The sequence below is a fragment of the Ischnura elegans genome, chromosome X, assembly GCF_921293095.1.
Source record: "Ischnura elegans chromosome X, ioIscEleg1.1, whole genome shotgun sequence".
Lineage (NCBI taxonomy): Eukaryota > Metazoa > Arthropoda > Insecta > Odonata > Coenagrionidae > Ischnura > Ischnura elegans.
The window spans coordinates 119,021,610-119,046,455 of NC_060259.1; the positions used below are offsets into that span (position 1 = coordinate 119,021,610).

Here is a 24,846-nt window from a genome sequence, read left to right on the forward strand (position 1 = left end):
TCATGCGAAACTCAGCTCGCGCTCTTTCTTCACGACGTTTTAAAATCTGGTGAATCAAAAAGACAAGTTGACGCACTATTTCCAGATTTTAAGAAAGCGTTCGACACACTACCTCACAAAAAACTTTTATACAAATTACAGTCATGCGGATTAAACGAGACAGTTGTAAACTGGATCCGCGACTTTCTCAGAGATCGTAAACAAAAAGTAGTTCTCGACGGTATTAGCTCTGATGTTGTAAAAGTTACATCAGGTGTTCCACAAGGAAGCGTAATCGGCCCCCTGTTGTTCATTATATACATTAATGATCTCTGCTCCCGCAATAGCAGTAAAATACGTTTATTTGCTGACGACGGTGTCATCTATCGCGAAATTAGTGATCATTCTGACTATGAAATTCTATCATCTGACTTAAACAACGTTCATTTGTGGAGCCAAGAGTGGGGACTCAAACTTTATCTGAGCAAATGCATGGCGGTACATTTCTTGCGGAATTCGTCCATCTCTAACCACGTTTATGCAGTGGATGGCATTAATGTAAAGGCAACAGACGAAGTGAAGTACCTGGGAGTAACGATAACCTCGAACCTCACGTGGGGAACACATATAAAGAATATTTGCGGTATAGCCCTGAAGAAATTAGGGTTCGTCAAGCGTATTGTGGGAAGATTTTCGGATGAGAAAGTTAAAGAAAGGTGCTATTTCACTCTCGTCCGACCGCACCTTGAATACGCAGCGAGCGTATGGGATCCCGTGCAGAAAGACTTAATCCGCGAACTAAATAAAATACAAAGGAAGGCTGCGTGTTTCGTCAAAAACTGCTACGGGCGTACAGACAGTGTTACCCAGATGTTAAGCGAATTAGGTTGGGAGCCATTGGAGACTCGGAGGCTGCGCGCTAGGCTTAGATTGCTTGAACAATTGAGAATGGATATCTTTGAAAGCGACACAGCGAACATAATATTAGAGCCACACTATATTTCCAGGTCCGATAGAAGCGATAAATTAAGAGAGATTTTTTGCCGAACGGATAGATATGCGAATTCGTTTTTCCCCCGGACCATAAAGGACTTTAATAAACGCTTGTTCCAACCTCGTTAGAGCACTTCGTTTATTTATTTTCTTTAAGCTGTAAACGGCTGGTGTCCTAACTCCCCCTGCCACACGCCTTTTAGGCGGTTTGCGGGGTATTATGTAGATGTAGATGAAGGGGAACATACGAAGGCAGCTAGAACTTCAGTAGAGATATCCTTTCTACGTTGGTTCTTGGAAATCTGTTACACGTTTGTTGATGACAATGTTACGTTGTTGCTCGCGTAGTGTAAAAATAAATCTATTCAAGTTTTAATGATTTATTCTTTTATCGTAGTATGATACGGTCTATTCAGTAAAATAAGCGCGAAATCTTGTAAAGTTTTGTATTCATGATGAGGCATGAACAACCGTATTTAGTTCCTGATACACATATAATTACCACCAGGAATTGAGAAAATATACTAAATGGGTCATAGCTTTGGAGATTAATGATAGGAACATTTACTCCTTTAAACCGTGAGGAAAGGGAGATGGAAGGCTAGTTGTTTCTTTTAGCGTATTTTAAAAATTTGTGTAAATTTAGCTCGATCACATTATGCCCACTGCAGGACTGGGGGTCAGTGATTTGATCATGTTCTAAGTAACGCCCATATACCAGCCTGTCAATTGTGAAAGGCTTAAATGTACAGGCTGGAATTTTAGGCCCTGCATTGCATGCCCTTGTACAGGTGGTCCTGACTATTTATCAGTCAACATTTTAACGAACTTCCAAATGTAATGAATTAGGAATCATTTATAATTCTTTATGTTTCATTAATTTCTGGATTTCTTATAATAATTATTTTATTACAATGAGTGTCTACATGCATGCATGAATTCTTCGGTTTTGGGAGGATTGTTTTGGAGATAATAGGTCTCCTCTTCTTTTCTTGAGGCGTCTAACCATTTTAAGACCAAATGCACACTCTGAATTTTTTAATTATTCTATAATTTATAGACTTTCATTCAGTTCTTACCGCGGTTTCAATATGTTGGTGGAAGTTCTTAATACGCGTCTGATATTGAATAAGCATCTGCCGAATACTCATCGTATTATCCAATTCAATTAGAATTTTTTTTCCATTAAGCGACGCCTGAGGGATTGTCTTTCATCAAATTTTCTCTTTCTTAAATTTTGCATTCATGGCATTTGAAGCTTTCATATCTGGATTTGTTGATTTATTATGGATTCGTTTGAGGGATGAAAATGCCAAATTGGGCTGTGAATCCAATTGACGATCCTCATCGATATCGGTTCCTAATGCAATAGGTCATCTCTGCCTTCTCAGCATTCAAGGGAAGGGGGGACCCTTGTTCCATGCAGGATCGGGTGTTTGGAAGAGAGAGAAGGAAAACATATCAATGACAGGGTTCGCGTAGAGAGGGGGAGAGAGCGGCCCATGTCGGCTCGCAGGAAGAGGAGAGATGCATAAGGAAGGAATGAGGGAAGGTTCGGGCGAATGAAGGACGTTGGGTTTTTATCCGAACGTTCGGGATTTCTTTGCCGTTCGGTCGTTTTTTACGCGTCCTTTTCTTATCCCCTCCCTCCTTCCAACGGAACAATAACGGCCCGCTTCGGCGTCCCTTGTCCGACACCACGATTGAAATGCGCCTCTGAAATATGTACGTACCTACCTACCCTCTTCTTGCGTGTGTGTGCCCCCTGCGCGAAAAAAAACAAACGACGGTAGCACGGCCGCAGCAGCAGTGGTGGTGGGGATGGGGTTTTGGTCTTCTTTTCCATTTTTCGTTCCTTTGTTTTTATTTTCGCCTTTCGCCGCTCTCATTTGCTTCGGCCAATTTTTTTTCCTTTCCTTGTCCCAACTTTTCCGTTTATCCCGCGAGGTTGGCTTGATCAAAGTTCCTATATCTGCCGTGGCATTACGGAAGGCGCTCCATGGATCGAAAGAAATAGCATCTGTGCAACACCGTGTTGCTCGTTTTCTTTCCTCAATTCATCCACGAGGACTTTTGAGATTGATTCCTTTGAAGGTCCATACTGCAGTGTAGATCACGAGAGAGGACTTAGCTAATCATCTGCTGCGACAGAGCGTAGTGTACGGGCTCAAAAGGGTTTTAATGAGCACTTTTAGGAGAAAAAATATGCTGCAGTAGATATTCTGATGTTGGGGCATGTAATATTATTCCGATTGGTAATCTTCAGGTTATACGTTACGGTTTGAAATAATGTTTTGGAAACCTTTTATTCTCACGTGCCGAATAATAAAATCGGCGCTGCTACGTCAGGCTGTACCACCCGTATTTTCTGGTCTTTATGATATTACATTATGAAAACTTAGTTAATTTGTACTTTTCATTAATATCTATTGTTACATCTTATGTCTGTTTGTGGTTTGATGACTTATAATTGATTATTTTGATATAAAACGTTTGCACTCAAAATTATTTATAGCAATAAGCATAAGGTGGAATTTATATAAGCAATATTCCTCATGCAATCATGAATGCATTCTTGCTAAATAATTCTTCAACGTATGCATTATTCATTCATAACTACTCAAAGTTTTCATTTGCTAATATTGAGTAACACTTTTGTAAATGCTGCATTAGATTGGAATGAATAGTATTTGGAAGTGGTATATTTCAATTTTATGTAGCAATAATTATACGTTTATTCTTTTTCCAGGTAAGTGAGCCATTGCCAGTGTGAGCCTTCCTCCGTGGTTGAGAATTCTCTCAGCTATGAAGTGCGTAAAATCTGTGAGTAAAAACTGACATTCAGCAATAGAGATTCAATAGTTAAAATCATAGAGTAAGTATATATAGAGAGCTCACCACACGTACAAAAATCGTATACGTTTTTGGTGTAGTTCTAGAGCGATTAACCAGATGTCACTAGAAGAGTTTTGGCAATTTTTTTAATTTGCTCGTTCCTTAAGTCTAAAAATATATTCTGAAGCAGAAAGGGTTGCTACATTATGTGGAGACATTAATTATTCGATTTTGTTTATAACAATTGTTATAAAAAATATTTTATCGAATTTCGGCTAGTTACTTGACTTTTCCGAGTTTATATTCCTAATCCATTTTCCGGCAGACTGTTCTTAGTATAAAGTTGAAACTTGCAGGAAATGTTTATAGTACATTTTTTTCCATACTGGTAAACTTTAATTTGTTCATAACTCAGTTTCAACGTTGTTATGTGTGTTTATATATCTTTCGGACGAAAAATATGGAATTTTGCAGGGTAAAAATCAATCGCCTGCTAACTTTCGTATCTTACGATATAGGTCCATATATGCTGCGTATGAAATTTTAACAAAACTATAAATTTATTTTTGGTGAAAGAATTGTAACTTTATCTCGATTACAAGGGGAGTTATGAATTTTTAATGAACGCACCTCGTCAGGCTTTCCTTTCTGGCCGGGGTCCACGCTGAAAGCTTCCGCCTCCCAAGGATATCGTTTTGCCATCAGATAGGTTGGCGAGGTGAGCTGTTGTTTTGACGAGGAAGAGATTTTCGTGAGGGAAGATTTTTTCCCTTCAAGAGACTTATAAATCTTATTGATGTTCATCGCTTCATTGAACAACCAACATATAGAATGAAATACATTTCGAGTGGTGTGCTTCAGAACTTCAGTTATGAAATACCTCACTTTGGTGAAGTGTAAATGTTATTTACAACACCAAGTGCCGGAATATTACAATAAAATAGGAATGCGAGATAGGATCCCTACACTGAAAAACAATGCACTGTTTGCCTTTCGCTAACGGTCATAGCCTCTTCACCACAGTTGGTAGCTAAAGCTTAAAAGTATTTGGTAATGAATTCTTAAGCGCGCAGCTTCAAACGAACACAAAGAGGTATGGATCAGCAGTACCATTTTTGGGAATAGGGGTGGTCGGTGACCTTGATTTGTTTGCTCGATAGCGGGATGAGTAATGGCCCATTCTGTTACCACGTCGAAAATGGAAAGGTTTCTTTCGGCTCTACCATTTTTCTACTTCGGGTCTTACGTATGAGGCAGAGGATCATCTAATGCATGTTTTTGTCTTTCCTTGAGACCTTATTCTGATCATAGTTGTGATAATCGTCGTCTCGTCAATAACAAGACGCATTGTCGTTTGAGGAAAGTTTTATTTTAAGCGTTAGCATTTAGTTGAGGTTCTTAAAAGTAAAACAAATAGCGGCTGCAATTGAGCCCGGGTTCACTCATTGCTTAAATTCTTGCCTCATTATATGAATGAATCCCTTCTCCCAGGGGCCGAAAAACTAAATATCCAAAGATACATTTTACGCGGTGAGCATTTATACAGGAATATCGAATGGAGTATTTTTGGCATATTCCGATTGTAAGTTGTTGCGGCACTAGAAAAATATGGCGATTCAAAATTATACGCCCTCCCCTTTTTCGGAATTAAACCTCTTATTATGCAGTTTTGTGAATCGAAACTGCAAGCAAAATTTGCTTCGTAGGCCTCATGGGGAATCCTAATCCGTAGGCTAAAATATGTTATCGCGTTAGAATCTTGAGTTGTCCATTCATTAATTGTTATAAAACATTTGATTCTATGTATATTAGATATTGATTGCTTTTCGTACACAATTTAACAAACCAAAACCTATTTTTTTGTCTTTGATGACGAGTTATTCATTTAAATACAGATTTTCAACACTAATACAGGATTTATTATAATCTTGCAACATAAAGTAGGTTCGAAGATTTTCGCGGCGTTGATCAGATTATCTCTGCATTCTCTTCGGGTTTCCACCGCGTCCGTTGGCTTTTGTCGAAACTGTTCTCGCCAAAAGACAACGGACGCGGTGGAAACCCGAAGAGAAGGCAGAGATCATGCAACATAAAGTTTTAAGTCCAAACTTCGAACTGTAACAGACCTATTGACGAGCCTTTCCGGAGATACTTCCTCTGAGTGGCTTAAAATGTCACCTAGCAATGATTTTCCCGAGGTGTAATCCTCATTTTCCTCCATTGTTGGGGACTCATGTCCTGACGAGTAAAAACTAGTGATGTGTTTTTAAAAGGTTAAAAGACTTCCATCTGATGTAAAAAAAATTTCGACGGAGTCGACGTGAAAGTAGCCCTCCGGCGCGAGAATGTAGGAAAACAAAATTGTGCGATATATATAATTATATTACTTTTGCTAATCCAAGTAAATCTCACCGTATGAAAATTAATCACAAACAAGTTGATTTTGATCAATCAATTAGAAGATAAACGAAGGAGATTTGATTATTTCCAAAGCAGAAAAAAAGAACAGTGTGCTAATCCGTAATAAGATCTCATGCATCGCAAAATGTTACATTCAATTTAATGTTACATAGATAGGTCAATCTACCTTTAAATGCAGTCAATTTCAATTGTGAACTTTCCACAATGAAATCAATTGCAATTTCAAATGGCTACAGCTTAAATACTTAAACTAAAATCCTTCAGAGAAAGATGAAAACGCGAGCTATTTCTCAGCTTAGCTCCCTTCCGCCATCACAGAGAATTCTAAAAATTGGTGCCGGTCATTTTTTGTGGGAGACCTTTCCAACAGGCTTGCAAACAAATTCCCCAAAAATAAATTCTATGTTTCTTTCTACAACCCTTGCACTCTCGGTGAAGTTCTGTGTCGTGACAAAGACAAAATAGAACCCATCCATCAATCCGGCATTTACAAAGTTAATTGTGAATCATGCAACTTGAGTTTCATTGGTCAAACAGGCAGAAGTTTTATTATCAGAATGAAAGAACATAGAAAGTGCAGGAAATTGGGATGAAACATCACTTCTCGCCAAACATTTGGTACAGACTTTTCATTCTTGTCATTTTCAACCATAATTTTCTTCACCCCTTCAGTAATGGCACAAGGCTTGATGTTTTAGAGAAATTTGAAATAGTACAAATTTATACAAATATTCTTATTAGATGTTCCCGTCGACATACCCCGTTAAGATTGTCTTAGGCACAGCTCTGCGGTGTCATAAAACGTCCGTTTTCGCAGTAAAACCCTGGGGGTGAGGGATCGGAGAGTACAGAAGGTATAACAGTCTCAGCTGGTATCTTTCTGGTGGGTCTTTTGTATGATTCCCGGGAAAACAAGTCACTTTTTCGAAGTTTGAACGCTTTTAAAAGAAGCATAGTCTTCGATCGTATCCAGTGAAAACGAAATGAACTGCAATGAAACGTGCACTCACCTCGGCTAAAATACTTCCACTGTCTTCACCACAGACCATTTGAGAATCGGTGTCTTGAATAAAAACATAAAAACGGTGAATGCTGTGCGTTAAAACCCATACAGTTTCAATAACATTACCACGTCGCGGCTAATCCAACTCCCGACGTGCGCAGATTAAAGAAAGAACACCATGCCAATAGATTATGTGGTTTTTTATTCCGCAAGAATCCACCTAAACTTCACCCTCTACATACTTTGGAAGATTTTCAGAGAAAATTGAAGACGGGCGTTTTCATGGAACGTTGCTCACGTTTAAGCCTGTGTATCTCAGAATCGGGTAGGATCTTTGTCAAATGAATTGCATATCCTTAAATTTCAATCAGTTTTGAGTATACCTGCGAAGTTTTAAGTTTATAACTCAAAAAAAGTCATTTTGTAATTTTGTCCGGCTTTTTCCGATTTCCGCCCACTGTGCGATATCCCACGGTCAAATTTGCATCAAAATTTAATGCAACTAACGCGCACCCTGTCCCACCATCAAAATTTCATCCAACTGGCTTTTGGTACTATCATTTGTACAAAACACCGTTTTGTCCAAATGGATAGGGCAGGTTCTAAATTTTCATCCAATAGGATGAAACCAACAATTCACAGGGCCCTTGACAAAAAGCATCGCCTAGCGCTGAAACAGAGGCCACATAGGTTAAGCCGGTGTCCCACGGTCAAACGGTGCAAATATTTTGATGCAACTGGACGGGGGTGTCCCACGATGCATATCATTTGGACGAAAAGGAAAAAGACGATATTTATGTAAACAAATTTGGAAGCTTATAGAAGTTAAGGATTCTGTCTTTTTTAGCAAGCGAAATTGTCTGAACAGGCCTCTTGAATATTGAAGAGGCGAAAAAAAGAAAACAGAAGAAATGCTGAGCTTGGCCTTGGCTGGAAAAGGGGGTATGAATGGTTGGAATAAGCATGCTAAACATGATGGAGAAGGAGTTGGTCGCCGATGTTCCCGTATATTATCGATAATAATTGACGATAAGTGAGGATATTTGCATGTCCTTTATCAGCAAGTTTGGGGGCATAATGAAACGGCAGGATACAAACGTGACGCAGTTTATTCCCGTGGTGAATATATTATTAATAATTAGATGGATATTGTGGTTGAGAAGATGTTATGATTAGTGCCGTAAACGTGCATTTAAATCACATTTTTCCTCTCCTAATCTAGCAGTTGCTAAAATAAGGCCCTTATCCTAAAATAATAGTGATAGAAACGGGCAGCTGTAGTGTTTCACAGGTATAATCGTCATTTCATATTGGTCATTTCTCCAGCTGCTCGCTCGCTCGGATTGCATGCCCGCCACAAAGATAACCTGTAGAATTCGGTCTCGATACCTTAAGTAAATCTTTTATTATTTCCAAAACTCCCCTCCTAGTATTGCGATTCTAAAGATAGCTTCCTTCTTATTAAAGATCAACTCATTATTACGGATTTCCTGGCTGAGAGTTTCCATCGCCTATCGAGACCAATTTTTGCTCATTTTTACTTTTAGGACCACACCAGTCGATGAAATAGACGATCACGAACGTATATATACATTTGAAATAATGTTTTGTGAACTCACTTCGCGGTATGGTGACATTATAAATTCAAAACTAAGCCATTTAGTATTCAATACAGTATTAATGAAAAAACTCAACCGGTTTCGATATTTTCAGGTATTTATCTAGAGGTTTACGATAACGCTAATGACCTGAAAAGAAGGAAACCGGTTGGGTTTTTAATGCATACTGTGTGGAATACAACAAAGTTTGCAAATGAGCATTTTAATTAATAAAATATATATTATGGACACAAAAATAAACTTTGTTGTATTCCACACAGTATGCATTAAAAATCCAACCGGTTTCCTCCTTTTCAGGTCTTTAGCGTTAATTGTATTGTATTCGATCGCTTCTCAGAACGACTTCAATTGCGTTTTGGTGATATATTGAAGTAAATACGATAGGCTACATGCACTGCTAATGGGAAAATCTACTACCGGCTTCCCTTTCTTTCAATCCGAAGTGGCAAGAGACCCGTCACCCGAACACATGCCGGACCTTAGGGACGTGGGAAGTGGTTCTTAGTCGGGACCTTATGTTATCTTAACTTGGAGCACCACCCAACTTGAGTTAATTTCCTAGAGGTGGTCTGACTTGCAATTGAAGCTACACTTGTTAATAGATGAGGTCTTCACCCTCCACCCGCCTCCTTTTGGACGGGTTGTATTGTAGGTCCGCCGCTATTTCATGGCATTGCATTTTCGCACAAAATCTAAACATTTCACATTCTCTTTACGGGTCCAACCCTACCCCTACAAGTTATCTGGGGGAATAGCCACATTTTCATGGCTCTTCTTTTTAACCCCGTCCAAATAGCGGTCAAAACATTTTGTTACCCTTCAGTTTCTCCTTTTCTGTCGATGTGAACACATACCCATTACTAATGGAGAAGTCCTATTTTGGCCACAGTTTTTGTGTTTAACAGTGATCTCACACAGAAGTTATAGTGTTGTGATAACTAAAGAAATGTGATTCAGTGATTTATTAGTTCCTAACAACCACATACGAGTAGGCATACTATGTTTCATTTATTTCCGTTTCTAGTTTCCGTTTTTTTTTTAAATTGGTCTGAGACGAGGCACAGCACTATTTTTCATATTTTCCCTTCTATTTTATATTTAAACTTTGTAGGAAGAAGACTGTTGTGTAGCTTTTAACAAATCTGTTTAATTATTGTTGACTGTCAAAAATTTCATGGACGCGGCGAGAACTGCACGGAAAAATGCTGGAGAAAAAAGAGAAAACCATAGTTGCTCGAAAAAGGAATTTGAATGCATATCTAGGGGGTTGTTTCAGATTACACGGAGATGAAAGGCAAAACTTGAGCTTATTAATTTTTTGAACATGAAATTGCTTTATTCCGACGAGAGAAGATGGTGAGCTAGTTCACGATCAATCTCTTTTGTTTTTTAGAGGAATGGCAAATGGTTGGACAAAATTGTTGATTTCCCTGATGTATTTCGCAACCTTCCAAGCACCTCGGGTTCGTATTTTCCTAGTATTTTAATGGTGACATGGGGTCCCCTGGGATATTGTTCTAGTAGTCTTATTTTTTAACAGGTACTTCCGATATACAAGGGGGTAGGCCAAGTAACCAATTCACTGATGTTACTACGCGCTCCAAAATTAGGAAAACGAAGCTGCTTGAAGTCAATTAATTTGCAGGAGTAGAAGAAGAGTTAATCTTTCAATTCTCAACTAGTTTGAGATCTCTGTCTTGCGGATTTTTGATTGATCCGGTAAAATTTAAGAAGTTCTGCTTAGATACAGCGGATAATTTTGTGAGACATTATGGATGGTTTTACATGCCACCCTTGGAGCACGAAGTATTTCTACATGGTGCAGATGTTATCGAGTTGGCTCTTCTTCACGGAAAGAAATTTATTTGTTCTTCGTACAAATGCGTGATTGCTGCCTCAATATTTGTTGTGGAGACAAATCCATCATTAAATATAGAAGAAACTTTAGTTTCACAGAAAAAACTCGTCTGCAACGGTTGCAAATGCTATTTGTAACCTTGAATTTGTAACTCTTAGAAATGCATTTGTAAGGCAAGCAAATAGATTTGCGGTAATCGACAAGGGGAAGTGCATTTCTACCCTTTTCCATAAATGTAGCCTTTTTTCATTACTGCGAATTTATCTCTCAGTGAGATGCGTATTTTTATGTGTAAGTGGTCCGTCTGCAAAATCATCGTAGTCATCTATTAGCAAACCATGATGCCTTGCGCCCGCGATTCCGGTGATTAACGGAAGTGCTCTGGAGTGCTCTTTCCCATTGCAGAAGCCTTCGCCTCACGTGTTCGCCGAGTAGAGCTGCAAGAATCTTCAAAAATCATTGCCTACGGTAAGTATTTGTTCTATATTTTTATATTTCCTTAAATATTATCTTCCGTTTGGTGAGCCAGTAAAAAAAGAAGGAAGCACCTAAATCAGTTTTCGTAGATTCACCATAGATTTCAACTTCCACCATAAATGCTTTTGGCTATACTTTTCATTACTTCGAAATATCGTGGTGTATTTAAGATTAGAACATTTTTTTGCATTTTATTTTCATCTGCAGTACACCGTAGGATAGAACAATAAGAATACTTTATTTAATAACAATTTTTGGATCGCTAAAGCCAACGTGTTCGTACAAAAGTGTTTAGTGTGACGATATACAATTAATAGCATCATTGAAATTGTGTTTATTTCAAGCATCCGGAGTTTTAATTATGAGTCTTGAGGAGAAGCTAAGGAGATGGGGGCTTAGCGAGGAAGCCGTAAAGACTTTTCAAGGTAACAAAGTAATTAAATTTGTTGTATTATTAGGTTTCCTCAGTGCGTGCTTTAATATTAGTATTCAATTGTACTTTTCGAGGCTTGTTTGGAATTGTAATATTGGCAGTAAACGTCATTCTCTTAATCAGAAGTTATCTTCAGCCTTGTTTTAGTTCACTTAAAAACTCATGAAAAAATACCAGTGTGTGAAGATGAGTGCGGGCCGCCATTTATATCGTGTAATAGCTAATGGAATTTTGTCATGGGTTTATTTAGAGCAGTGCATTACCGAGGACTTACTCGAGTTCATAGACGAACGGACTTTGGAGCTCTTGATGCCTTTAGTTGGGGATAGGTTCAGGTTCCGAATGAAAATGAGGAGCGAGGGAAAGAAAGAAACGGTTTGTATTTTGGTACTCTTCAAACTTGGAATTTGATTCTGTTTTATAGTAAATCAGCCTAAATTTGCCAATTTCAACGCTTATATGCTTGCTTTCAGGAGAGTACTGCGCTAATATCAGAGATAATCGACCCTTTTCCTGAGAGTACCCCACAGATATCAGACCCTATAAGTACAAACATTGTAGAAGGCACCTCAAACGATGTGTCAAACCAAATTCCTGACAACGGCCAAATTTCATGTAGTGGTAAAGTTATCAAATGAATAATTTTTTTTTAGCTTGTAGTGAATTTCAATATTCCTTTAATGACTATGACTTTCAGTTAAATTATTTTAACGCATTTTGCCAGTGATTGCAACCAATACGCTAAAATTATATATCTACAAACATCATTGTAATATTATTATTCAGTAAATGGCAACTTCTGTACATGAATGCTCATCTGCTAAGTATAGATATCAAATTCCATCTTATAAACATTTGCAAAATAGATCCCATTGTGTTTCAGATGTCCTGTAGATATGATTTAATCCATTTGTGTCGCCCATTTGAATGTTTACAATTACATTTTGAAGTTCATGGTATGTTTCAAAACCGTTTTGTCATGAATTGCTAGAAATGACTTCGAATTTTTCTCTACAGAACCTAGGGCAGAGATTATTGTGATTGGCAGAGATTTTTCTAAACCTGTTGAGGTGTCTGTGCACAACAAATTATATTTTGAGGAAGAATTGGTGAGTTTCACAAACCATTGTGCAGTGGCTAGATTTTTGATAGTTATTACATTATTTAATGCAAATCGTATTTACTATAATTGGCAAGGTAATAGTTTTATTTGGTTATACAAGTTTGTATCACTTTCCATAGGACCTTGAAAAAGTTCTGCTTTCTACCAGTGAGGGCAAAATTGTCCTAGGGACATACAAGAGTCTGGGACACCTAGACAAAAGGGCAAGAGATCTGTTGGCTGGGCGTATCATTGCTCATGAGCTCAGAGATGATCTTGATAGAAGGTACTCCCCAATTTAGGTTTTATTTTTATGCACCCTAAACCCTTCACAGGTTTTTAAAGTCTTCAATGTTAATGGTGTGTACGGTTTGAAGCTGATTAACTTCTATGAATAGTATTGCCTTAAAATCATGCCAATTCTTGACTGTTAGTAAGTTGGGGATTTGCGCTTGTGTGTTATTAGTGTACCTTTGCTTACTTTACAGACTCTCGGCTGATAGACTGACCTATTTGGCAAATAGGATAGGGGAACTGTTCCCCACTGAAAGCAAGGTGAGTACAAGCTGGTGATCTGCAGAGCTAACTGGACAAGACATGTAACCTAATTAATTAATTTGAAGTTATTGCAGTCAAGCCTCTTCAATATGGATGGCAAGGATTTCAGAGTTACAAGTCTACTTGGTTACATTCCTTAAATGTTGTGCTTTACTTTAAAAAGAGAGTTAATGTCTATCTTGTGATTTTGCACTCAAACCATTCAACAGATTAATTATTTTAAATGTTTCATTTCCTTGTAGCTTTATGAAACTAAACAATATATATGTACATTTTCATTAGTTTTTTGTAAACATATATGTACATATATAGAAAATTATGGTGGTTATACAATCAATTACAGTCAACCCCTATAACTGATAAGCCATTATAAAGTGAAAATATATAAGTCTATGTTGTTACCCCATTGAATTCTTCAGATTGTCTATCTCCCCTCCCCTCTTGGTATTCAATATTTGTCTCATGACTCTCCTCCATTTCCTACCAAATATTTTCACTCTCAAGAATATAATTATTTTATATTAATATAATTATTATTATAACTTTGCCATCTTCAGCCCTTGCTTATGCAAAGATTTTCTTTAATATTTCCCATTTTCCTTCTATTAGTGCTCTTTAACATCTCCATTCTCTTTGTAAGGGGTAATTTCCTTGAAGCTGTTCCTCTCAGCATGGTGTTGTCATTTCAGTGAGATAGTAATTCGAAGAATTTTTTAATGCTACTGTAAAATTACTTAAGGAATGAAAAACATTTTCAGGGTTGCTGGATATCGATCGACTCAAGAGGAGTGTGCGAGACTGGTAAAGGGAAATTATACTCTAAATGGTATAATACCCGCCGCTGCCATTCTAAGCTTGGCCTTATACCAGGGCGGAAAAGGGGTGAAAAAAGAGCACATGAAAGTTTCAGTCAAGGTAATGAAGGTAATGTTTTATATCTTAGTGTTAGGAATAACTTGTCATTTTGAAGGGTAATTTAAGAAATCTAAATGTTAGTAATAGCTGTTAGAGTTATTTTAAATTTCCTTTACTTAGTAACTTAGATAAAATAGCCATTATACATACATATATATATATTATTAGCATTTACAAATCTCAGTTCAGGGCAAGGAGCACATCATTTAAACTGACGGATGAATGAGGGTGTGGAGAGGTATATTAATAAATTATGCCAGTTGGAGAGTTATGCAGTGATTGATTGCTTTTAATTCAAGTACTCCAATTTTTAATAATTGTCAACCAATACTTGGACCCACACCAAGGCTCCATTATTGTTACTTTAATTTTTAAATAATATTTTGAGGCAGTCATCGTACAGTGTACAGAAATATATTTTCCATGTACTAATAGTTTCATTCCTTTACAGAATCTGAGGTGGATGATAGCCAAGATGATGATGACTCCCTCCAATGGCTGAAAAATAATGCTGAGCCCTGGGTTAAAGTTCAGGAATATTGGGAAAAAACCCATCAAATTAGACGTCGCTGCCTCCAAAGAGATGGGAAATCAGTCCATGAGTATATGAAAGGGTATCCTGCGTTACGCTTAGATAGAGGCTATATGCTGGTAAGTAATCCATATATTTCATCAAATTTTTGAGCTAAACTTGTATTTTATGAATAGTGTAGTTGGTGAGTTATTGATTTGCTATCAAAACTATTGCAGTTGGAGATTGACTTCACCTCCTAATTCCCCAATAGCTCCATGAGCTTATATGCTCTATGGCCAAGGCTTAGTAATTTTGTCCTGGAAAGGGTCTGCCTTAAAGGAGAGTTGAGGAAGGCACTTGATGAAGCAATTTCACCTGGTGAGTAGCAGAAAAGTATTAATTGTAAATTAGCACCTGACTTGCATAACACTAGGACAGATTATGTTTTATTCTATTTTCATGTAGAAGAATCTTCTTCATTTTCAGATGAAAGAACAGCTCTAGCTCTCTTGCATATGAGCAAGATTTTTCCCACTGTAAATGCCCGGAAGCAAACTAAATCAGTGCGAGAGTGGAGGCCATCAAAGCTCGAGGCTCAGGAAGCTTTTGTTTTACACGTAAAAGTAAGGAATCAATATTCACACTATATTCACCGAATAAATCTTATATTTCAATTTTTTATCTAATTGGTTGATGACATTTATTATGATAATACAGTTCAGATAGTAACTTTTAACAGAAATCTTACAAATTTTCTCAACCCTCAGGTTATTGGGGACCTGGAAACACAGCTTGAGCTGAGAAAGGATCGCCTACTGAATTTTGGCTGCCAGCTTCAACCTCTAGCAGCTGTGGTGGGACCTTCGTGGAGAGAGATACACCAGGCATTCGCCATCATTGGCCCCAAATACTTCGAGGTGGAAACTCCACTAAAGGCAGTGGATATCACATTCAAGGCATTTCATGCCTTGAATGCTCAGTACCCTCCTGAAGCCAGCCAAATTTGGCAGTTCATTCAAAGGGCAGTGTACGATATACCTCGTGATCGAAAATTTGAGCCTCACTTCAGCTTTGTAGAGACTCTGCTGCAAGATTTTAGTGCAGCAAGGGATTAAATTCCCTTATTATATTTATTTGTGTACATATTTTTCATTAAGATTTTATTTTCTGCTAGTGACTAGGTCTTTTTCTCTAATTCATAATGCCTGTATGTGATAAGTGTGGGGCAGAAATATCCACTATTCGTGGTCTGTTTGCTCACTACACGTTTGCTCATCCCATTGCTGACCATTATAGATGTGCAGAGAATGGCTGTTTTAGAGTATTCCACTCCCGAAACTCCTTTCGGAAACATCTACAAAAGGTACATAAATTTCTTCTTGAGCCAACAGAAATAGGTGACCAAATTCATAATGGACTTGTTGTAGACCAGGATGATGGTGATTATGAAGACATGCCAAATCTCAGCAATAATGCCTCTCATGATACTGCTCCTCAAACTAAAACCTTTTCTCAGGATTTCATAAATTCTCTCTTTTTTTGTGCTGATGCATTTGTATCCAAACTGTACAGTAATCCTTGCTTACCAAGGAATCACATCCAAACTATAATCGAGGATGTGGAAACCTTTCTTGGTGGGGGTTTCTTGGAGCTTTTAAGAACTAAAGTGACTAATTCATTAAGGCTATCTAACTGCGATGAGGGAGAAACAGAAGAAGTGCTGAAAATGTTTCAAGCTTTGGAATCTCCATTTAAACATTTGAGTACAGAACATCACCGCCTGAAGCACTTTAAAAACACTGGTAATTATATTCCACCAGAATCATATTTAATAGGCCACACTTTCTGCAGTAAAGCCTCAAAGACTGGAGGTAGAGGTGAAAATGTGGAGGTTACTGGTCAGTTTGTTCCCCTGAGAAAGACTCTAAAAAAGTTTTTTGAATTGCCAAATGCACTCAATGATACCCTCAAGTATATGAAATCCTTAAAATCAGATTCCTCATCACTGCAGAATTTTATTCAGGGCAAACTTTGGGCTAAAAAAATAGTGCAGTATGCTGAAAATGATATTGTTATTCCCCTGTTTATATACTTTGATGATTTTGAGGTTAACAACCCATTAGGACCTCATTCAGGCAAGTTGGGTGCTGTATATGCTACTATTCCATGTTTGCCACAAGAATGCCAGTCCCTATTAAGAAATCACTTTTTGGTTCTACTCTTTGACAGTTGGAGTAGGTCTCATTATGGTAACAAGCAGGCATTTCAACCTCTACTTGATGAGTTACTTTATTTAGAGACTAATGGAATTGAAATAAGTAATGTTGATGAGTTTAAGCATGTGTACTTTGTTCTGGGATTAGTATTGGGTGATAATTTAGGGCTAAATTCAGTTCTTGGGATGGTTGAATCGTTCAATGCTAATTATTTTTGTCGTCTTTGTAAGTTGAGTAAGTCTCAAAGTGAAAAGCAGACTACTGACCTTCCGCATATGCTCAGAAGCCAAAAAGAGTATGATGATGATGTTAAGCTGAATGATTGTAGTAAGACTGGAGTGAAAGAGGATTGTGTTTGGCATTATGTGCAATCATTTCACATCACATCAAATTTCTTTGTTGATGAAATGCATGATATGCGTGAGGGAATTTGCTCTTATGATATGATTCATATATTGCGTGGAATAGTTGATGGACCAAGTAAAGATCTTGATTTAGAAACTCTCAATATACGGCTGAAACTATTTGATTATGGACCGATAGACAGCTCAAATAAACCACCCCTCATTTCTCGTCACTCTTTGAAAAAGGGAAACAAGTTAGCAATGACATCCTCAGAAATGCTTTGTTTTGTGAGATTGCTTGGGGTTATTATTGGGGATTTAGTGTCGGAAAATAACCCTTATTGGGAGTTATATGTAGTCCTCAGGCAAATCATTGAAATTTTGGTTGCTAAGAGAGTTCCAAAAGATATTGTTGGTTTGCTAAGGGTTTTAATTGAGGAACATCATGCTCTGTATTTAAGGTTGACAGGAGACACACTCAAACCGAAGCACCACCTTCTTACGCATTACCCTCTCATTTTCGAAGAAAGTGGACCTGTTGGCAATTTATCATGCATTCGTTTTGAAGCTAAACACCGGGACTCAACTAGAGCTGCTTCTGTTAATATGTCCCGGAGGAATATTAGCCATACCTTGGCTGTCAAGCACCAGTTGAGTATGTGCTATAGACTTGCAGCCAATGAAGGCATATTACCAAAACCGCTTCATGGTCCCTGCGATATGCTAGAAGTAAACGGTCTTGTTGAATGGTATCATACACTCCCAGCAAGTCTAAGGGACAGAAAGGTGCTAAGTCCAAGTTGGATTGAGTATAAGGGTACTAAATATAAACCAGGTATGGTTCTTGTCACTGGTGCTAAAGATTTGTGTCCAACATTTGCAGAGATTAGGTTCATCTTAATAGATGACATGCCAAATTTCATTTGTGTAGAGCTAAAGAACTTAGGCTTGAATGAGCATGTTCTAGGGTATGAGGTGATTCACTCTAGTGAGTGGGTTTGCATTGGCATGAATCAGCTATTGGACCCTCTACCACTCTATGCATTCACTATGGCAAATGGGGAAAAATATGTAGTGCTGAGATATGCCATATAAATGTAAATATATGTATCCTTTTCAATGCAATTTAACTGTAAATATGATGCATTTGTGACTAGCATGGAGATACCACTCTTAAGGATTGTATCTACTATTGTAATGTACTTGTTTTGCTTGTCAATTATGCTTTTCTCAGTTACGGATGTAACTAGTTACTATTTCGCACATCTTGATATGTATTTCCTTATGTTTGATGCCATTAAATGTTTGATTCTCAGACCAAATGACCTTGTTGTTATTTTGATCTTAAACCCCATTACGTGTTCAGTCTACATTTTGTCATCAGCACCGATAATTTGCTAAAATAAGGCATGCCAACGCTACAATTACTTCCGCCGGCCCAGCAAACCGCTAGGTTGGACTAACAACTGAACGCCGAAATAGCAGATGCCTCGGCTACCTCAGCTAGTCTGACGTCTGGCGGAGCAAATCGCATTTGTACACGGAGAAAATGCAGTCGAGCGGTCAGCAAATGACTTTTGCTTGCTTGGCGGAGCAGAGGCAACAAACGCCATTTGCTCAGGCTGCCGTGAGTTTTGCTGTCACTATGCTGACAAACGAATTTTGCTGCAACAGCATAGGGAAGGTAACACATACAAAGTTTTTTTCTCCGTGTTCCTAATGGAGAACTGTCAGAGGAAGCCCAGGAATCTCGCCATAAAGATATTAGAAAATACCGCGAGCATTACGCGAGAAAAATATCTCGAATTCATACGAATGAGAATATTTTCCGGTGACTGATCCTGACATCGGACCCTTTTATTAGCACATGAGGAACTGACTGAACAAATGTCGGGGCCTTAAAGATCTTTCGCAGGAGGTTCGTGATCTCTTGGTCTTGCATGAGTCAAAATTCTGCGAGCGAATGCGAAGAGGAGAGGGTTGGGTGGGATTGAGAAGAATCTGATGATGAATAATTATAATACATAATTCTTAAAGTTATAAATCATTAACCATGCTTATATGAGAATGAAAGAGTCACTTAAATACTATTTTGACATTTATTTAAAAATTACTTTTAGTCCATAAAGAAGAACCTCTCGAAATCTGGAAATCGCACCTCTTTAACGTAAGTCAATGAACCCAAAAACCCTACTTTTAGCCTTTTTTGTTTATTGACTAATTTCAAAGATCTTTAACTCATACTTTATAACTAATTATCATTTATTTTCATGTTTTATCATGATTTGGGTTCGTCTATGCAGTCAGCGATACAATTGGCCAGTTAATAAGTTAAAGTTCCACGTATCGCCTAAAATAATATTTTTTTCGTGAAAATAACTATAGAAATGAAAATAGCATGCCAAAAAACGTGAAAAGAGCAATTTTCAAAGACATCCAACGAAAATCTGATTTTTGTCCAACTTTTTCGCGATCTGGGCCATTGTGCGCCGCCTGTCCTCCTATGCTCTATCAGGCCGATATAAACATCTTGTTCCCTTCCTTCGATGCTTGGGGCTCGGGGGACTGAGTCAGGAAGAGGGGGAGCGGGAAGGGAAGGGGATAGGCGAGTTGACCTTGAAGCGAACTCTCTCGCCTCTGGCTAGCTACTGTCGTGCCATCTTCCCGCTTTTTGTGAATTAAAACTGTCGATACGATTCCCCCCTATGCCGTGAGCCCTCTAGAATATACTTACTCTATGTTAAAATTGTGCTTAAAAATATTTGAAAGTTACACGTCGGTATCTAAAAAAATTTTCATTCACAGTTAGAAGGTACATGATTGTAATCACATAGTCATCACTTATAATAACATCATCAATAATTTTAGCAACTTGATGAGTTGTTTATGCTTGCCGAGAACTATAAGAAATATTGTGTGATTTCGACTAAATTCTGTTGCAACTGGATACCACATTCTGAAATATATATATATTTTAATTTGCATAAATCCTTCTTTATATTTTTTGTGTGATCATCAGGTTTGGGAATATCAAATTATTCGATTGAATGATTCAGAAGACATCGAAAATGTACAATTCTCTCTCATTTCACGAATTTTACCAGTTTTATTTCCAACATTTACTGCTAATTTGCGTCAATATAGGCCAGGGTATATTTTATTAGCATGCTCACCTTAATGTTTAAAATGATTTATTAATTAATGGCTACTCTCCGTTGGAGCATTCTTGTGGTTTTTTAGCAGTAATACGTGGGTATCCCCAGAACACGCAAAAAAGTACGGAGTACTTTCATGGTTTGACATTTCCCCCTTACTCAGAGATATTCCAATCCGAAGAAGTCTGATATTGGCACTGGTTAGTTTCCATGGCAAATCCCTTGTTTTGTGCTGGTGATGTTCCATCAACTATTTGTCTTTCGGAGAATATAAACGATTACGTTTGATAAATATGTAACGACTGGAATCACATACCCTAGAGTTCAATACAAATTGCAACAGCTTTGCGATCGGCATCTGTCTATCCTTTATTGTCCTCATTGACGACGAGCGTGGGTAGCGGGATGAAAGGCATAAGTGGAGGCCACGGGCTTAGATGAAGGCCCATTGCATTCCCGCTGTGAAGAGCATAAATTGAGAAGTCAATTTTCTGTGTTCACTTCTGGCTTTGGTGACGTCCTGGGCTAGACCAGATGTCATTTTCCACTCTTTCCCGTTCATGCTTTCTTTAATATGCTAATGATTGTTCTCCAAATTTGGCTCTCGAGTGCAGAGAATGGAGCTTTGGTCCGAGCACTTCCTAGATTCAGGCATTCGGTTGTTGCTATGGGGTGTGTTTTCTTGTAACAGACTATATCACTCCAAATCTTGATCGGTCAATTTTCGCGGCTTCACATTTTTTAAAAAGTTATGCCTGTTCGCGCAGCAGGCACCAGATCATTATCAAAAGATGACAGAACACAAAGTTATCTCTTCATGATGACCGTAATACGTCGAAACCGGAAGAGTTTTCCATAAATACTCTGCGAAATATGAAAATGTTTTTTTTGAATCTCTCATGTCGCGATTTTGCGAACTCGCGAACCATCAATTTTATACGAAGCATAGTTATTATTAATTTTTGCCAAATTGGCCAGAGGTATTTTGGTTTGGTCTCCAAAGGGGTTAATTTTTTTAAATCCCCTTCATTTAAAAAGAAAATCTACAAGGATATTTGCATTGTTAGTGATTATTATCCTTTTTGATAAACTTCTGGACTTGAGACCCTGATCTCAGTCCATAATTTTATATAGTGAAAACAAAACCGGGATAAGGATAAATGACCCAGGACTAGATGTCTCCGAGCTGTATGTACGGCGAGCAGTCACTACAAGAGAAAAAATTAGCGGGGGCTGAATACCCCCAGTCCTATCACATTATGCTTTTATGCATGTTAATTGAAGATTTCGAACTACCAAATGTCATAGCTTCAAAGTTATAATAGCAATTTTTTATCAGGAGGAAAAATTTAAGGAGACAATTGTGCTTACTTATCACTAACTAGGCGTTTTAGAAGGAATATAGCTAAAGCAGAATTTTACTTCGAAAAAGATTTTTTTTATTTTCATATATATTTTTCTTTATATTAAGTGTCTAATTCTGAACCAGAATACTTAACAAAAATTCCAGTTCCTTGAGGAGATCCACCGCAATGCGGATGGATGTTCAGCTGTCATCAGGTTTTGCTGGTGTGGTATGAGTGTGTTTTTTTACTTTTTCTATGAAAAGATTTTTGTCCAAGCGTACGGATTTGGGCATTTCAAGCTATTTTTCCAAATGTATTAGCTACCAAATTCTTATTTCACGTGAGAGACAATAATTTTTAAGTCACTGTGGAAGCATTATTATACACCCCCTTCTTGACTACACTTTATGTACATACTTCTCCTCAAGCTGGCTAAATAGGCGTGTTAGGACACCAGCCGTTCACAGATAAAATCAAAAATACTCCAAAGGAAAAGTTGTGCTTTGAATTTATTAAAGTCTTTTATGTTAAGGAGAAGAATATGAAATCCCATATCTATCCTTGTTGTTCGAGAACATATCTCTCTTAAGTTATTATTTCTGTCGGACCTGGAAACAGTGGAGTCCTATCACGATGTTTTTGGTGTCATTCTTAAAGATATCTATCAATTTTCTCAAGTAAACTAAGCCTAGCGCGCAGCCTCCGAGTCCCTAACATGCCCCAGCCAAATTCGCTAAACATTTTTTTAGGCTTTCTGTTCGTCCGTAGAAGTTTTTGATGAATCGCTCAGCGTTCCTTTGTATTTTATTTATTAGCTATTTAATTCGTTTAACACCTTCTCTCATCTACGTGCCCGGCCATGTTGTAGTCGATTAATCGCAATAAATGCAGTAATGCCGTACAAACGAAACGTCGATGCCTGAATATGTATCGCACGTAGAACCTCTCTGACTCCCGGTTGGGGGGTGGCGCTTCCGCCGGCGCAAGCAGCGCCACCTCGGCAACGTCCTCTCTCCCTTTTCCCACGAGCCGTTCCATTTTCTTGCCGTCACCCGTCATGATGGATTCAAGAGATCTGGTCTCCTCCACGGATGGCAGCAGCCGGTGGGCGGGAGAGCGACGCGAAGGACCGTGAACAAAGGAATAAATTGGCGAGCGGAATGGGAGCGGTGGAACAAGGGTGGAAGGGGTCGGAGGATTGGGGACGTAACACACGCGAAAAAAAACAAAGTAGCAAAGTAGCTCACTTTTGGGCGATTTATTGCGAAACGCGAAAAAGGCGAAATTCCACAGGTTGAAGCGGTTATTTACCTGCGTACTTCGGCGTCAAAATACGCACGCTGGTTGATTCAAATGCTGGGGCGATGTTTGTTTTAATGACTTGCAATGGGACCGTCGCGAGGTTTTGCCGGAAATGAAGGAGGGGTGAAAATTAACTATCGACGTGGGACAGGGCGACAGCTATGGTAATTGAACTCCTAAGGTATCCTCGCAAGCTATTGAAATCCTCTCTATCGACACTTTTACTACGGAGGCTGCTATATTCATAATTTGAAAATTGTCTAATTTGAAAATTAAATCACCGTCTAAAGTCTAAACTCGCATATCACCCCATTAATGTTTGTCATTATTAAATTAAAACGAATGTCTTAGCACATTAGATACTCATAGAAGGAGAATTCAATTGAGTTCTCTGTAACAAAGAATGTTTGAATCGAATTCCTGGTTTATTGATTGGACTTTAAGTCCCACAAAACGTATTAGCGAACCAACTCAGTTTTTATAAATTCATTTCATGAAGTTAAAATTTAATCCAATTTTTTCATGCGTAATTTGGGTGAGATAAACGGCTAAAATTTTTTAAATCTACAAAATTCTATAACAGGTGGCTTCTAGACTATTTTGACTGGGTTTTATACAATCTCAAGGTCTGCATTACACTCTCTAGGTAAGAGGATTTACAGGCTTCACCGTAGCATGAGAATACTTCACCCTGATAATCACGTGGGCGGATCCTTGCCGGAGTGATTTAAAGCGCATTCTTTCCCATGATAAATGGATGGTCGAATGAATATGGCATGAAATTTGTATTGGTTGGAAGTAAGCATCGCATCATATGACAGCGCTGACGTCGGCCCAGTTGGTGAGCGAAAAAATATCTGGTGTGGCCGTAATCAACAAAAACAAAAGACGTGAAAGCAATTAAAAGGGATTGATAATTTTGGTGATATGTGATAGTTTTATGAGTAAAGCATGTGCTCGTCGTGGCTCGTGGAAAATTAGTGCGTGAGGAAGGATATCGAAAGTGGACCTTATGAGGTGTATTTTAGGAGGTGAGCGGTGGACGCTGGGCTTGTTTCCCGTGGAGTATTGCCGACATTATCTCAGTTGAATTTGAATTTATCGCGGTCGTCCGTCTCGTGTGCCTATCTCCTAAACATCCTGCTCCTCTCCAAAAACCCTTCCCTGCGCGCCACGCGTCAACTGGTCGAGAGATATCCGTTGTATGTCTTTTATTATCGCTCGGTTTTTTTACACACTCGCCCGTTTATCCCCAATCTCTTTCTTTCCATTTGCGCCACACCGTCCACCTGGCCCTTTTCTCTCATAACAGTTCGTCAAGTATCCACGGGCGAAATAGATGCGCTCTACCGAGTGTTTCGAGAGAAATTTCGGAGAAAATAAGAGTGAGGAGCTTGATAGGATGGTACGTGGCTGCTGATGCATGAGTCCCGGGTTGCCTTCGTACACCCTATTTCAAAATCCTCGATGTGCAAGGTGACCTAGGGAAAAGAACTTTACTTCTTCAGCCCAAGCACAGTTATCCGAGAGATTAATTGCACTTTCCTCCTCGTGCGTCAAAAACTTAATGGTACCGCTCCTTGCAATGTCAAACAAATCATCAAGTTTTGTTACGAAATATTCTCTTCTCTTCATATCCACTGTATTTCGCGCTTTCTTTTTATTTCGTCGCACGTTCATCCATTCTTTGCGTAATTTTTCTAGCTTTTCAATCGCTTTATTTTCCGTAATAATAGAAATTCTCGTTTTGTACCATGGATGAGACGCATTTCTTAA

General features: G+C 38.4%; 2 protein-coding genes and 1 long non-coding RNA gene across 3 annotated transcripts; all 3 read left to right on the plus strand.

Annotated features, from left to right (window-relative positions):
- Positions 1-11,108: 11,108 nt before the first annotated feature.
- On the plus strand, positions 11,109-11,948 carry LOC124171503. Its single transcript, XR_006867766.1, has 3 exons — positions 11,109-11,176; positions 11,530-11,610; positions 11,869-11,948. It is a non-coding gene; the product is annotated as an uncharacterized LOC124171503 (long non-coding RNA).
- An 8-nt stretch (positions 11,949-11,956) lies between these two features.
- Positions 11,957-14,967, plus strand: LOC124171293. Its single transcript, XM_046550439.1, has 8 exons — positions 11,957-11,993; positions 12,092-12,239; positions 12,636-12,727; positions 12,861-13,006; positions 13,209-13,275; positions 14,037-14,193; positions 14,645-14,844; positions 14,944-14,967. The coding sequence occupies exons 1-8, from the start codon at positions 11,961-11,963 to the stop codon at positions 14,965-14,967; spliced, it is 867 nt and encodes a 288-aa protein (XP_046406395.1). The 5' UTR covers positions 11,957-11,960.
- Positions 14,955-15,911, plus strand: LOC124170867. Its single transcript, XM_046549881.1, has 3 exons — positions 14,955-15,085; positions 15,194-15,330; positions 15,475-15,911. The coding sequence occupies exons 1-3, from the start codon at positions 14,983-14,985 to the stop codon at positions 15,820-15,822; spliced, it is 588 nt and encodes a 195-aa protein (XP_046405837.1). The 5' UTR covers positions 14,955-14,982; the 3' UTR covers positions 15,823-15,911.
- The last annotated feature ends 8,935 nt before the right edge of the window (positions 15,912-24,846 follow it).